This window comes from Acomys russatus, chromosome 16 (genome assembly GCF_903995435.1).
Source record: "Acomys russatus chromosome 16, mAcoRus1.1, whole genome shotgun sequence".
In the NCBI taxonomy this organism is placed as follows: domain Eukaryota; kingdom Metazoa; phylum Chordata; class Mammalia; order Rodentia; family Muridae; genus Acomys; species Acomys russatus.
Window position 1 is genome coordinate 34,085,170 of NC_067152.1, and position 15,564 is coordinate 34,100,733.

General features: G+C 46.0%; 1 protein-coding gene across 1 annotated transcript in view; it reads right to left on the reverse strand.

Annotated features, from left to right (window-relative positions):
• The window catches only part of Prkca (protein kinase C alpha), a 392,514-nt gene that overhangs the window by 76,941 nt on the left and 300,009 nt on the right, over positions 1–15,564 (reverse strand). The window contains exon 6 of the mRNA XM_051158935.1: positions 442–598. Coding sequence (XP_051014892.1) covers positions 442–598 — 157 coding nt within the window. The remainder of the gene's footprint in view (positions 1–441; positions 599–15,564) is intronic.

Sequence of the window (15,564 nt, forward strand, 5' to 3'; positions counted from 1 at the left end):
AGGACCAAGGTCAAATGTCACCCCTTCAGGAACTTTTCCCCCGCTTAGAGGTGAGTCTATCCTTCTTATTTCAGCAGCGATAGTACTTTCCACACCATGCGCTTGCCGTTCCAAGCTGCAAAAGTCATTAAATCCTTTCTTTATGCCCTCTCCTAGCTCCTAAAAGGACTAATTCCATCAAGGTATGGAACCACATCCTATAGGCTTGTCACAGAGCAGGTAATGATGATAAGCTGGGGTTTGCTTTACGTAAATCCTGGTAGACCAAGTCACGACCTATCCAACAGGAGTGGTGGCAGCCACTACCTAGCAGCAGCCCATGAAGGTCCTCGGGAGTGAGGACATAGTTAGAGATATGTGCCACGCCCTCTAACAACGGGGTGGGCAGTGTGTGGTGTGTGGGGAGACAGAGCTCATCACAGGGCCGGAAGAAGCACTTACAAGGTGAAGGATTCATTCCACTGAGGGTTTAGTGTAGAGCGGATGGTTTTGGTTTTCTGTTTGCTTTCATTCTTGGGGTCAGGAATAAGTTTCAGCTTCACATAAGGGTCCGAGAGCCCATTGGGATCCATAGGGATTAGATTTTTAGCATCTCGTACTGTGAAGAGAAAAAGGAAAAGAAAAAACCATATAAAGAACACTGACTTGCAATGAACCAGCATTGGTGTCCATGCCAGGCTGAATCGGAGACGACAAGATAGTGTCTGTAGCTAGATGCAGTGGCACATGCCTGCAATCCCAACACTTGGAGGGTGGACGTACAAGATCTTCCTTGGCTATAGAACACATTTGAGGCAGTCCTGGCCTACATGAGACACTGTTTCAATCCTTCTCCTGGAAAGAAGATGCTGTCTGAGAGGAGAAGAGATTAGTCAGAAGCCTCTGTCACTCAATAGGAGGTTGTCCACTACTTTCACTGACAGTAAGTGGGTGGCATGGGGGCCTTTGAAGTCCAGCTTCCAGGCTCAGCACCAGCTTAAACTAACAGCATCGACCACATTCCAGACCCTGATATAAATTAGAATGATCAAGGCAGGTGGCCCAATAACTGTTCTTTAAAAGACCAGGTTGGCCTTGAACTCACAGAGATCTGCCTGCCTCTGCCGCCTGAGTGTTGGGGTTAAAGGAGTGGGCCACCACCACCCAGCTAGAAACTACTGATATTTAAGGTTGGGATTCAGGAGTTCCACCCAATGTATATCAACCATCACCCAGGAGTTCATTCCCAGGGCAGCATTTTGTTCCCCACCTCAAAGTGATGAACTTTTTAATCCTCTCTTTAACAAGACTCATAGGTAACTCCAGTGCATTTTGGGCCAAGAAGCAATGACATGGGAATCCACAAATAATTACAAAGAAAAGACATTTCCTTCTCCCTGGGGATCGTACTCTTAGATGGAGCTGGTTGTCTGAAGCCACTGCATATCAACGCAACAGGCCATTATCTATGATGATGACAAAGGTCATATGTCTGAGCCTGTTGCAGTATGCGTACCTCACCACCCTCCAGAGGCATCGTCCCGATGAGGTAAATGTCATACCATCAGAGCCTTTAACTGGTCACCTACGACTGGTGCACATCCAGCTGTGAGGCTCTCATAGTATGGCCCCTGGACCTCAAGTGGTTTTTTTTTAATTTAGTTTTTGTTGTTGTTGTTGTTTTTGTGTGTGTTTGTTTTTGGAGACAGGGTTTCTCCATGTAGCCTTGGCTGTCTTGGATTCACTTTGTAGACCAGGCTGGCCTCGAACTCATAGTGATCCGCCTGCCTCTGCCTTCCGAGTGCTGGGATTAAAGGTGTGTGCCACCATGCCCGGTACGGACCTGAAGTGTTAACATCACTTACTGATTACTTTCCAGGGAAGGACCAGAGATCTGTTTATCAAGCCTCCAGGTGATTCATTCCATGGTATGTGAAAGCTGAAAAACCAATTTACACTACCAGAACTATGGCCCGCTAGCACAGATCATCAAATGCAGACTGATCATGAAGAACCACTGAAGAAATTAAAAGTTCCCAGAGCCGGTGGTGGGCAGGAAACAGGAGAGGTGGAGGATTTATGCTGAAGACATTTGGCTTTTGGACACATATGTGGCAGCGTGTCCCTATAAGCAGACGTCAGAGTCAAGCATAGTCCATCCTCGTTTGTTATCCCATGGTGTGCTGATCCCTGCTGGCCTACAGCCTGTGTCTTTCTCAGCCAGCAGCTTTAACATAAGAATATGGCAGTGGTCAAATTGTTTAGGGTCAGGTGAAGTCTGCAAGCCACAGAGAGGCAGATGCAATCTTCCCACAGTGCACCTGAGCTTTTGAAACATTTTTCCCCTAAGATACCATCCAGCCCCACCCAGCATGAGGGCAGACAGAGCACAGGCCCTGCACCTCAATACTTCTATCAGATCTGCCCTCCGTGGTGTGATAATACTGAGCCTTAAGGCTGAAGCTCATTTCTTTAACTAGAAAAATGAATAGGACTATAATTTAGGCAGTATAAACTTATCAGGAAAAGGAAATGAAATAACATATATAAAGTACCTCAATTAGCCAGGGAACTTAACAAGGGAGAGAAAAGATTGCATTGTGTGAATGTTCACTCTATCCTGGGCATATTTCAAAATATAATTTATTTTTAATTTTTTGAGAATTTCAGACATGAGTATAGTATTTACATCATTTCTACTCTCTCTCCCCTGACTGCTAACCCTCCTGTGTACTCCCTCAAACTGACGACCACCTCTTAATTAATTATTGTTTTACACACATACACACACACACACACACACACACACACACACACACGCACACATATGTCTATATAATATAACCTGCTGAGTTCATTTAATGTTCCTAGCATGTATATGTGTTAAGGGCTGATCACTTGGGACTAGATAACGTAGCATGGGGCTCTTCTCTGGAGAAGACTGTCTCTCAGAAGCTTTAACTGCCTGTAGCTCTTCATGTAGGCACGGGGCCTGTAAGAGTACACCCGTCCACACTGGAGTGCCAACTGGTGTCATCACGCAGTTCTTGCTTAGGCAGCCATATTGTCAGTGTTTCTCAGGTGCATCCCCTTTGTCTATAGACACCACCGTCTCACAGCAGACCTCCGTGCTCTGGCTCATCTCTCAGCCCCTCTTCCTCACTGCTTCCTGAGCCAGGCACAGTATCTTAGACTTGTCTCCACAAACCATTTAAAAAAAAAAATCCAAACTCGAATGGAGTCAGAGTTCTTCAGGGTCTCAGCCACTTGAGAATCCGAGGCTTAATTAATGCAGTTCTGGAGGTCTCATCTGCAGCGACACCAAACTCCAGCATCACGGAAGATAAAAAATGGGAGGCAAAGTGGGACTCTCCTGCCGGCAACGCAAAGGGGCTACATGCCTCCCTCACTGGACTCTAGAGGGAGAATCTGAGAATGCTTGGAATGTCTGATGCTGGAGGCTGCAGAAGGTCATACCCAGAAGGGAACGACGAATCTTGTCACGGCCACCAAGCAGGGCCACCAATCATTCCAGGTTTGCTTCCTGCCACTTGCAGAGTGACCGCGCCTCTCACTTTTATATTTTCGGTTCACTGCCTGTCAGTGAATGGACTCACTTAAGACTGATGATCTTTTCTGAATGGTGATGAGCCGGGATGTAGATGGGGCTTAGAAATCTGGTTTCCTGCTGAGATATTATCATCTCAGCTGAAAATAAAGTTATTGATTCCAAATGTCACTGAGGCAGACAGTGAGTCCAAATTTCAATTTCCTGTTGTGTGTGTGTTGGGGTTGGGGGGGGCGGGGAAGCAATGTCCTGTTACTCATTGCAGGCAGGACACATGAATTGGGACCAACTCAGGCGTCCATCCACTCAGAATCCAGGAGGCCCGTGTATGCATTCTGGCTCTGCCCATTTGTGGCTATGGGTAAGATATTTAAACCCATTTGGTGGGTTGATACCCAAGTGTTAGGCTTTTCTAGGCTCCCCAGGCTAGTTTTTGGTGAAGCCATAAGTCAGAAGGTTTGATACCCACTGGCAGGTGTCCCCAAAGCACAGTCCCCACCAGTACTCTTGGCGTCACATGCAGACTCTGACCATCACTCATATTTTTCTTTAAGTTTGCTCAGGGTATAGGAAATAAAAGCCAGATGTGGTGGTGCACATGCCTTTAATCCCAGCATTTGGGAGGTAGAGGCAGATGGATCGCTGTAAATTTGAGGCCAGCCTGGTCTAAAAAGTGAGTCTAGGGCAGTCAAGGCTACACAGAGAAACCCTGTCTCGGGAAAAAAAAATCACCAAGACTATTGGTTTTAAATAGTTCCCGTGAAATTGAGTGCAATGAAAATCCATGTGGTGTGTTTCTAGCTGAACACAGTGGCAGAGGCCCTTTTTTCTGGCTACAAAGTGTTAGCACGCTAAGGATGTTCTAGCCTCCCTCTGCCTTGCAATGGAGAGGAAAGGAAACAGAGGTGGATTATTAGCTTTCTCATCATGCAACTTAATACTTTTAATGTCAGTTCAGAACCTTCAGGAACCTTCTCAAGGCACCAACAGTCCATGTTCCCAGTGGTCCCTTCCCACACACAGAAAGCACAGTGGGAAGGAAGGACATTCTGCAGTTGTTGGGGCCATGGTCTATTCCACAGCCCACGAGTGACAGAGGTTGAAGGACGGTCTCAGCGGAGACCCTGCAGCTCCTGTTTCGTCTTTACTCTCTACCAGAACCAGATGCTTTTTATCCACAGAATTAAAATAGAAAAGTAGCAGATCACGCTATTTTTTTTTCCTTATTTTTTTTTTCTTTCTGTATGTTGTTGTTTGCTTGTTTTCGAGATAGGGTTAGGGTCTCACTATGCAGACCTGGCTGGTCTAGAACTCAGTAAGTAGACTAGGCTGGGCTTGAACTCACAAAGATCTTCCCGTCTCAGTCTCCTTGACTGCTAAGGGTAAAGTTGTGCACCACCACCTGGCGCAACTTAAGAAAAAGTCTGTCATGAGAGCTGCAGAGATGGCTTAGACAGTAAAGAGCTTGTGTACAAGCACAACGATCCAAGTTCAATCCCCAAACACCAATGGAAAAGCTGGTCACAGCAATTACCGGAACCAACAACAGGCTAGTCACAGCCATTGTATAGTTCCAGCTCAAAGGAGATATGATTCCTCTGGCCTCCACAGGACCCTGTACTCACACGCACACACCCACTCAAAGACACATACACAGAATTTAAAAAGCAATTAATTAATTAAAGAATATAGTGGAGAGTGATTGAGGAAGACATCCAATGTTGACCTCTGACCTCCGGATTCACAAGAAACCCTCCACCCAAGGCCTGCCATGCAAACTCAGTGCCCAAGGACAGTCCCCATACCTACAGTACAGACACACTTGTTGAGGAACCCTGTAAGCAACCCATCTCCTCAAAACTCATTACCAGTTTTACAGCCATTAAGGGAAGGCTACACTTGTTGAAGAAACACATCTGTGCTATGGTATTGGCCGTTTCGGAATGGAAAGCCTATTCTGTCATAGCAGGACTTTAGTAGAGACATAAACTATTAATTATATTCATACTTTGTGCTTGGAGGTGGCTGTTCGGAAATTATAGGCTATCAAGGCTGACACTGAGAAAACCCAGCATGGGACCCAGAGGTTATATCACTTCTGGAGGATGGAAGATGTAATTTCCAGATAAGACATATTCAAGTAAGTTTTCAGGGACTGAGAAGCACCCATGTGAATGACCTGTGTTGGTGGCTAAGTGAGCCCAGTGTGTGTGTGTGTGTGTGTGTGTGTGTGTGTGTGTGTGTGTGTGTGTGTGTGTGTTGCACAAATATTTACGAGTGAGGAGGAGAGATCTAGACAGATGGGCAGTCTCACCAGATCAGAGGCCTGGGCAGCCATGTCAGGTGGGACCCAGAGCCTTGAGTGTCTGTGAGGGCTGATGTTAATCTTTGAGTTGACAGAATCTGCAATCATCTGAGGGGTGGGCTTCTGTGCATGCCTATGCTATTATCTTAATTGTGTTACTCGACATGGGAAGACCTGTGGGTGTCACTGTCCCCTGACTGGAACCCTGGACTGTGTGGATGAAGAAAGGAAGTTGGGCACTTGGTCCAAGCTCTTGCTGCCTTGACTTTGAACCACAATGAACCCTTAGACCATGAGACAAAATAAACCTTCCTTTTTCCTTAAATGACTTTTGTCAGCATATTTTATCATAGTAACAGGAAATGAAATTAAGACCACATCCCAGAATAATGAATGGAGCAGCAGCCTTAGCCACAGGCCGATGGTTTTGCTGAGGTCCTGCTAGACAAAGAGGAAGAAGAAGCAAGGGTTCAGACAGGCAGGCGGGTGGGGTGACATCACTAGGCTCTCTCTGATATAAGTAAGTGCCCTCCCCAGAGACCAGAGTCAGATTAGGGCTTAGTGAGCATTCTAGAATACTTAGGGAACAACGGGTCACAGGCTGCCTGAATGGCTGCAGCAGGAGTGTCTGACTTTCCACGGCCACCGTGACAAGACCCCATTCTGGGGTGAGATATTTGCCCATCGCCATTAGCTTGTTGGCCTAAGACAAGTTATTCTACCTCTCAGGCAGTTTTTCTATAAAGTAGGAACAGTGATGTTGTCCATCACATGGGGTGACTGAAAATTGAACGCACTGGCACACGTAAACTGTTGTAAAGAGTACCTCGACTAACGACAGTGGTACATGGTGTCTCGTTGCTACTATTATTAACCAGGGTGCTGATATTAAGTCAGTATTTGCTATCTGCATCATTGTCATTACTGTTGTAATGTTGTCACCACTGTTGTCACCTCGTCTTCTTGGTTGGCCCAGGGAGCCAGGCTGTTTTCTCAGGATGAAGAGACTAAGAATATTGGAACTGAGGAGGGGGGGGGGAAATAGCTCAATCCATAACACAAGAATGAATGAGGACCTGAGATTGGTTCCTCTAGAATCTATGTAAGAAAAAGTTAAAAAAAAAAAAAAAAACAAAAAACAAAAACAAAACCCTAGGCATGGCAAGGCACGCTTATAACCCTAGTTCTGTAGAGATGGAGATAGAAGGGTACCTAGGTCTTGCCAGCCTAGCCTACTCAGTGAGTCTCTGACCATTGAGAAGCCTTGTTTCAAAAAGAAAGTTGGGTGTAGCCTCTGGAATGACACCCAAAGTTGACCTCTGGCCTCTACACATACTTTTGCATACTTGCCTAGGCATGTATACATACACCCCTGCTCCTACACCAAAGTATGGTAAAGACACAGGCATACAATCCTGGAATTTCCAGATTACTGTTAAGGCTGGAATACTCAGTTTCCAGTGCTTCAAAATATTGTGGGATAAAAAAAATCAATTCAATTCTTCATCCATCAGAGAATATTCCACAAGATCTCTTAGTTCAGAGACTCTGTGTAGTATGGATTATGAAGTACAAATAATGAAACCAACATTCAAGAATATACCAGCTAGTGTAAAGGCTAGATGCAGGCCAGCACCACAGAATGTACCCAGCATCCTCCCCTGTTCCACCTGCTGGTATCCTTGTGAATTTTAATCTTACTCTTGGGTTGCCATGGGGCACTGTGGCTGGGAACAGGTCACAGTAGAGGCATACAGGGGCTCCAGTAGATCTATCCACAGGCACATAAATTAGAGGCTGTGTGGAGACACAGTGCATCCTCTTGCCTGTTGCCTGGATGTGTCAGCGCTGACCAGAAGTAACCCTGCCCATTCAGGGTTCATAGCTACAGAGGGACATTGTTTGGCTCTGCACAAAGATCAACTGCCTCCAAGTTCAACGACAAGTCAGCCCTTTAAATGATCTATTTTGCTTTAGAAAATAATTCTCTACTTTTGCTGCCTTTTCCCCTTCTGAGAGAGTACCCTTGTTCACGGCTTCTGCTTACAAGCCAACAGAAAGGACAAAGGCTCAAAACACAGACTCACTGTAGAAGCCAGCATTGTTCTCCGCGAGCTGACCCAGTGGAGGCCTCCCACATCCGCCCCTGTCCAACAGTTGAAAACAAGAGTAAACAAATTCTATAATCCCACTCCTCACCATGTGTAAGCAAAAACCACGTTCTCTGACACAGCAGAAATGCTTGAGGTCACCAACAGCAAAAGACGCAAATGCAAGACTTTCAGAGGGTGGCAGTGGGCAGACATATGCAGACAATGGTGAGGTTGTAGTGTCTGAGACCCAAAGAGCCTGGGGTCATGCGACATCAGGTGAGAAGAGAGTGACGGTGGGCAAGTCAGGAAATTAGTTATTTGAATGATCAGACACTTACAACTGTCAAAAGCCACGGATCTACACATTGATTTTTTTTCAAAAAGGAAAACATGATCACATTTGAATATAAGTTTAATACTAGAGAAACTTGATGGAATTTCAGAGCTTAGGCAGAGATGTAAGAGAGAGAGGAGGAGGAGAAAAGAGAGAAGAGCAGAGATAAAGAGAGAGTGGGTAAGGAGTAAAGGTGCATGCCTGACGATCCATGCATGTGGTACTGAGATTGGGGGTACCTGCAGGTCCTTGGTCCTCTGGGGATAAAGGTGGTAGCAGCATTTTTGGAGAGATTACTAAGTGGTGGCCAATGTTTTGAGTTCATTACATAACAAGGTGCTGCGCTGGTGGGACCCAAAGACAGACAAGAGGCTACATGATGTCCTCAGTACATAAAGTCAATGAGTAGCCACGCCAGGATGAGCCTGTAGTTTCATAGATTCTCAACCATCGCTTGTCTCCAAATAGACACAGTTCCAGAGGAGAGATGGTGAAATTGGCCTCAGTTAGATGAGACGAGGGGTAAGAGATAAGACCAAATACCCTTCCTTAGAGGGGTGGGTGACAGTGGGCAGAGCACAGAGGGCCAGGTGAACACACACACAATGGGATCGGGGTCTGCTCAGGGCTGTACCTGGATAAAGGAGGAAAAGGATATAGACCTGCAAGTCTGCTCAATACCCTGAGCTTGGCAAAGGGGACTCTAGCACTTAACTTAAGAGTTGGTGATTCTAGTGGCTTCTGGGATTCAATTGCCAAACTGACAGGGTGTTCAGGTTATAAGTGGTCTCTGTAGTGTCTGTCTGAGAATCAGCAGCCCAGGGACTGACTGAATCAAGAAAGCCCCTGCTTTCACCGAGACACAGATCAAGAGCATCCAATGGCATTGACAGCTGAGAGGCTACGTGGGAAGCCCTAGCAGCTCTTAAAAAGAATTGGTCCCTACAGGCTCTTATATATGCTCAGTCAAAGATAAACAGTGCCTGGAAGACATAGAAGCAAAAGATAATAGAGGGTTAGCATTTGCTTGTAACACAAACATGGAGGGAGGAAGAGACAGGGGGATCCCTAGGGCTTACTGGCCAGCCAGTCTAGCCAACCAGTGAGCTACAGGACAGTGAGAGACCTTGACTCAAAAATAAGATGGAGACATGCACACACTCACAAACCTCATCTCCCGCGCACTCACTCTTGTTCCTTTTTCCTTTCTCTGCACTCCAGGACAAGCCTGATAGAAAGCCTCCTCCTCAAAGCACCTGAGCTGGCCACAACCTATTTCCACAGGGCAAATCTCACTGTAATCCCCCCACCCACACTTCAGCTCCCCCAGGAACTATGAGCAAGCAGTGAGCAAGATCAGGCACCAGGAGAGCCATTCTTTATACTGGAAGCCACCCTAAAGACAGGAATTTTTAAGTCACATGTTCCCAGGAGCACTGGGAGGCAAAAGCTGACCTGTCTTCCGCTTCCAGGTAACAAACTTGTGTGTGTTTACAGAGCCGGGTGCAAAGTTCAAAAGCATCCTGACAGGCCAATGGGTGGGATCAGGAGGGAAAAGGCTGGCACTCAGTTTGGCACATGTGGCTCCAGGACACCGCAGAGTGCTCAGCTTTCCCTAAAGCTAGCTCTCCTGGCATGTTGCTGGGAAGAACGTGCTGTTCTTGAGGCTTGTTTGCGCCTTTTCTTTGGGCTTCATCTGATGATGCTGAGAAGGAGAAACTGTCTCTAAGAGGCTGCCAGTTCCAGCATGGAGCTGTGAGCCAGTTCCCTGCCAGGAGACAGAACTCCCTGCAAATGCTGATAGGAGAGCTGGTGGAGTGACAGATTGCTTCCGGAACAGGATTTGTCAAATGCCCTTCCCATGTGATGCTTTGGGGGTGGTCCAGCTGTCTAGCAATAAGGCGAGGTTCCTGGTTTGGGGATTCTGACTCAGCCTCTTAAATGGTGCAGAGGGGGCCAAGCCTTGGCACAACTGGGGTTTGTCAGAGGTGAAGATGGGCACACTGTATTGGGACCCTGCAGCAGAACCAACCACAAAGCTAGAGGTCATCGAATGTGTACAGGGAGCTCCAGCAGCGGAAAAAGTCTAGTAGGTTCTAGTTGGTACATGTAGGAGAGGGCACAGAGAAGTGAAATTCTCAGGCTACAATTCCTGAGGTACACAGACTTTAACTTTAGGTAATCAGGCACCCTAAAACCTCTCTGAGGCACTTCCTCCCACTCCTGTGTGTGTATGTGTATGTGCATGTGTGTGTGTGTGTGTGCGTGTGTGTGCGCGCGCCCCCACTCACACATGTATAGCATGCTGGAGGACAACCTTAGCCACCAACCTTACTGTTTTGAGACAGGGTCTCTCATTGACCTGGTAAACAAGGCTGACCAGCAAGTCCTAAAGATTTCCCCTGTATCAACTTCCCCAGCACTGGGATTAGAACACATGCCACCATTTGCCTCCCCCCCCCCTTATGTAGGTTCTTGGGGGGCAGGGAGGGGGTTGAACTCAGATCCTTATGCTTGCATGCTACCATCCCAGCTCATGTGACATCTCCTTGAGTTACAAGTGTCTTAACACAAAGTTATACTTTCTATGAAGACACTCTTGGGCCCTAGCTGGAGGATGTTTGTAGACTGCACACGGAACAGCTCTCTGAGGACTGTGGTAGCTGACTTCTCTCTTCACACCTTGCAGAGCTGATGCGCCTGGGGAGCACGTTATCCTCCCAAGTTGATCTATCTCTGCTGGGGATGGGAATTATTTCACACCATGGTGTAGATGCTTGCAACTCCCCACCCAACTGATATGTAGCAATTTCTAATTCCCAGGTGGTAGTACTAAGAGGTGGGGCTTAGAGGGGTCCTTAGGTCAGGAGGATGGGTCCCTCATGAATGGGATTTGTGCCCTTGTAAAGTAGGTTTTGGGGAGCTTTTTCGATCCTTCCCACCATATGAGGACCCAATGAGAAGGCATTAGTCCAGAATCAGGGGGTGGGTTTTCAGCAGCTGTGGCAGCTGCCAGTGCCTTGATCTTGATCTTTCCAGGCCAAGTCACAAATTCCTGCTGCATATTATTACAGAGGCCTGGATGGAGCAAAACCACCTGGGAGTTGGGGGTGGGGTGTGATCCAGACAACAGGGAACTGTTAGGGCTTGATGTTGGGTGGGTAGAGGGTTATTCTCCATCAATGTGAACTTGGGTCCTCCATGCATGGGCACCCAGTAGCAGGCAGCTCTGTCCAGCATGAAGAGGCTACTGATTCTTCAATGAAGTGACAAGGCAGAATTGACACTGCAGATTACTAGAGAAATATGATAGGACTATATGACTGGAGGCAACAAAAAATGACATCCTCTCAGGAACAAAGCACTACTGAGAGATGTTCCACCGGCCCTTCTGGGGCATTGTTACAGGATTTTTGATGGCTCTCATCTTGAAGTTAAAAAAAAAATAGGTTACTAACTCGAGTCTCCCACCACTTAAGTCAACAAATATGCTTTGTTTGCTTTTCTATTTCTATTTTTTTTTTTTTGAGATATAATCCTGCTATGTAGCCCAGGCTGGCTTTGAACTTGCCATCTTCCCACTCTGCCTCTGCCTGGGTTTACAGGCAGGTATGAACATGCTATGCTGTTTCAACATTTCTCCTTAAATCTTCAGCATGCTTCCCCCTCTGACTTATCAACCACATAGTGGTACAACGTTGGAGCCAGCACTGGTTTACATTGATTGGTTAAGGAAGTTAAATATTTAGTTCCTCCCAACCTATCATATGTCGGACATACATAATCCCCAAAGACCCATGAGCTGGTCTCCTTCCTGTTGTTTTGAACACCTACCACTGAGTACAGCAGCTTGCTATGTACACACTAGTTATCTGCCACACACACGAGTCTCTATACAAGCCTTGCCCTGTGATTCTGGGTTCATGCTATCCCATCCCTGGACACACCCTACCTGGAGCACAAGCCTTTATTCATTTCATTTCTACTTGTCTCTACTGTGGGAAAACATCCCTGTTCTTTGGTTTTCCAGCCCTGCCTATCAGATCTTTGCAGACTGACAGAAACACGGGGACAAGGATCAAATGCTTCCTCCCCAGGCGTCTCCTTATGGTCAACACAGGGCAAGGCAAAATCCACGAGCGCCTAGTGAAGTTTTGCTGGCAGAAGCTGCAGCAGACAAGGCTTTTCAAACCTCGTGCTTTGAGCTGCAGTTCACAGAGCATCCAGCTGGAGGGACTCCAGCACCAGGGAAAGTCCAAACAGGCCTTTCCCAAGGAGACTAAATCCAGGCCAAAAGGAACCAAGTGCTTTCCCAGAAGACACACCATTTGAAGAGTCTCAGAGCGCTCAAAGACCAAGGGACATGGGGTGTGTTGTTAGTGATCAGAAAAAAAAAAGTGTGCCACACAGGGTAATTTCTAGGGAAATTGCTACATGTGAAACTTCACTGCATTTCAAGAAATAAGATGCGAGAGCATCTTTGGCAAAGAACAGTTGTAGACTAGGTATCGACAGACGAAGAGGCTCTGTCAGTTGGTGGGTCTCGGCTGTCCAGCTTGCTGTGTTTGCTCTAACCACACTGCATCAGGCTTGCTGATACTGTCGGTGGGCCCGAGCACAGGTTCTGATCCGATCCCTTTCATGTTCATAAACAATGACTCACAGATTCTATGATCTTTGTTTCCTTATTGACAGAGTCAAGGGCAAGAAGAGTAAACGAGTCTGGGAGCACGCCTGCTCAGCCACCCCCTCTTCACCACGCACGTCCACAAACCCTAACTCAAGGACTTAAGAAGTCCCTTGTTTAGAAACAGAATGTTTGGTTAATTAAATTCACTACTTCGTCATAAGGGTAGATTTCTGCCCTAGTAAACCCACTGTCCCCTAATTGTGAGCCAGCAACTACTCAAGGTCAGCTAAACAAAGAATTTAATGAACATGGTGTTTGAGAGTTGGTTTACTCTCTCTCTCTCTCTCTCTGTCTCTCTGTTTCTTTCTCTCTGTCTTTCTCTCACTCTCTCTCTGTCTGTCTCTCTGTCCCTCTCTGTTTCTCTCTCTCTGTCTCTGTCTCTCTCTGTCTTTCTCTCTCTCTCTGTCTGTCTCTCTGTCCCTCTCTGTCTCTCTCTGTTTCTCTCTCTGTCTTTCTCTCTCTCTCTGTCTCTCTGTCCCTCTCTGTTTCTCTCTCTCTGTCTCTCTCTCTCTGTCTGTCTCTCTGTCCCTCTCTGTTTCTCTCTCTCTGTCTCTCTGTCCCTCTCTGTTTCTCTCTCTCTGTCTTTCTCTCTCTCTCTCTCTCTCTCTCTCTCTGTCTGTCTCTCTGTCTCTCTCTGTTTCTCTCTCTCTCTCTGTCTCTCTCTCTCTGTGTCTCTCTGTCCCTCTGTTTCTCTCTCTCTCTCTGTTTCTCTCTCTCTCTCTGTCTCTCTGTCCCTCTCTGTTTCTCTCTCTCTGTCTTTCTCTCTCTCTCTCTCTGTTTCTCCCTCTCTGTTTCTCTCTCTCTGTCTCTGTCTTTCTCTCCTCTCTCTCTCTTTCCTCTTTCGCCCCTCTCCGTTTCTTCTCCTTTCTCCCTGCACTATCTCCTTTCTTTAATTTTGAGACAGAGTCTTACTATATGGCCCTGCTTGCCTTTGAGCCCAGCCTCCTCCTGCGGCCTCTTAAGGGATGGGATAATACATATGTTATTAGCTGTACCTGGGGACATTTTCTGCTAATGTTCTATAATTCCAAAGGAGATGACTGTGAGGAATACTTGCTAGTCGTGTGAAACTGGTAAGATCTGCACACAAACACAGGGAGGTATTAATTTTAAGAAATAGTTATTTTCATTGTATGGGGCAATGTATAGTCACCATACAATAATGCAAATGCATAAAGTATAAAGGAAAAAATTAAAAGCAATTGCACTCCCACCAAAAGAGAGACTCGATGTTGACATACTGTTAAATAGAGTGACTGTTGCTCTCCTGTAAAGACATCTATAGTGTAGTATTGATCAACTGGTTGGGGATGAGGCCCAGGGCCTCGTGCATGCTGGGTAAGCACTTTGTCACCGAGCTGTAGCTCTAGCCTGCAGTATTTATATTTTATAGAATTCATGTCATTTTACGGTAGTTTAAAATTTCATCTTAATAAAAATTGACAAAGTATTCCTAAAAAATATTTTTAACACCAGCATTTTGTTGTGTATAAATGATTTTAAAAGCTGTGTTTAGCTTGGACACTTACATGGTTTTAAAATCCCCCATATTTGTCTATAACATAGCTAATCACCTCCCTGCATACATTTCTGCTTTTTTTTTTGTTTTGTTTTGTTTGTTTGTTTTGTTTTTAGAGGCAGACAGGGTTTCTCTATAGCCCTGCTATACTGGATTCACTTTGTAGTCCAGGCTGGCCTCGAACTCACAGCCATCTGCCTGCCTCTGCCTCCCGAGTGCTGGGATTAAAGGCATGCACCACCACACCTGGCCATTTCTGTTTCTTTTCTTAGGCATTCTTAGAGGCAGAGTAAAAGATAGAAAAACCACTCAAGACTTGATACATTGCCGAATGGCTCCCCCAAAAGTTGTACCAAAGTCCTACCAAAATCACATTAAGGATAAAGTGAGAAAGGTAAAGGATAATAAAATTGTAAGTTCAACTCTCTTGATTTTTTTCCCTATAGTTAGGGAGCCATTTGAATTTCCTTTTCTCTAACATATTTCTAGTTTCCTACAGAGTTCCTTAGTGGCTAGAGGGAGTGTTTGGATGTGTGTGACAGTGCCCCTTTTCCTTATTTGCCACACTTTGTGATTAGATTTAATTTTGTATGCTTCTAGAAACACACAGGAGCCTGACTTTTCACACAGCCGAAGCTACTGGCACGTTTCTTTTAGGCTTAGCAAACCCTTGCCCTTTCCAAGGGTAGTTAAGCATTCACCTATGTTTTCTTTCATTGTTTTGTTTCTTTTTTATATTTAACTTCCAAATCCACTTGAAATTTATTTTGGTGTAAAGCATGAGGAGAAACCTCATTTATTTTTCTCTTCTAAACATTTGGAGAACTTTCCCAACAGCAGCTGTGGAATGGACCCTGCTCTTCTCGCTGGTTTCTGGATGCCTCCTGTGTTCTTAGGGCATCTGCCTTATCACATCCAATGTCCTGTTAGCTCCTACAACCAGCCCCCATTTTAAATCGTTTTACATTTCCAACATATCTTAGGATCCACCCCTGTGCTCAGAATGGTTTTTCTCAGATGAGCTCTCTGTCCACTGCCTGGAAGATCTCTACTCCTCTTTAGGTCTTAGAGTTTAG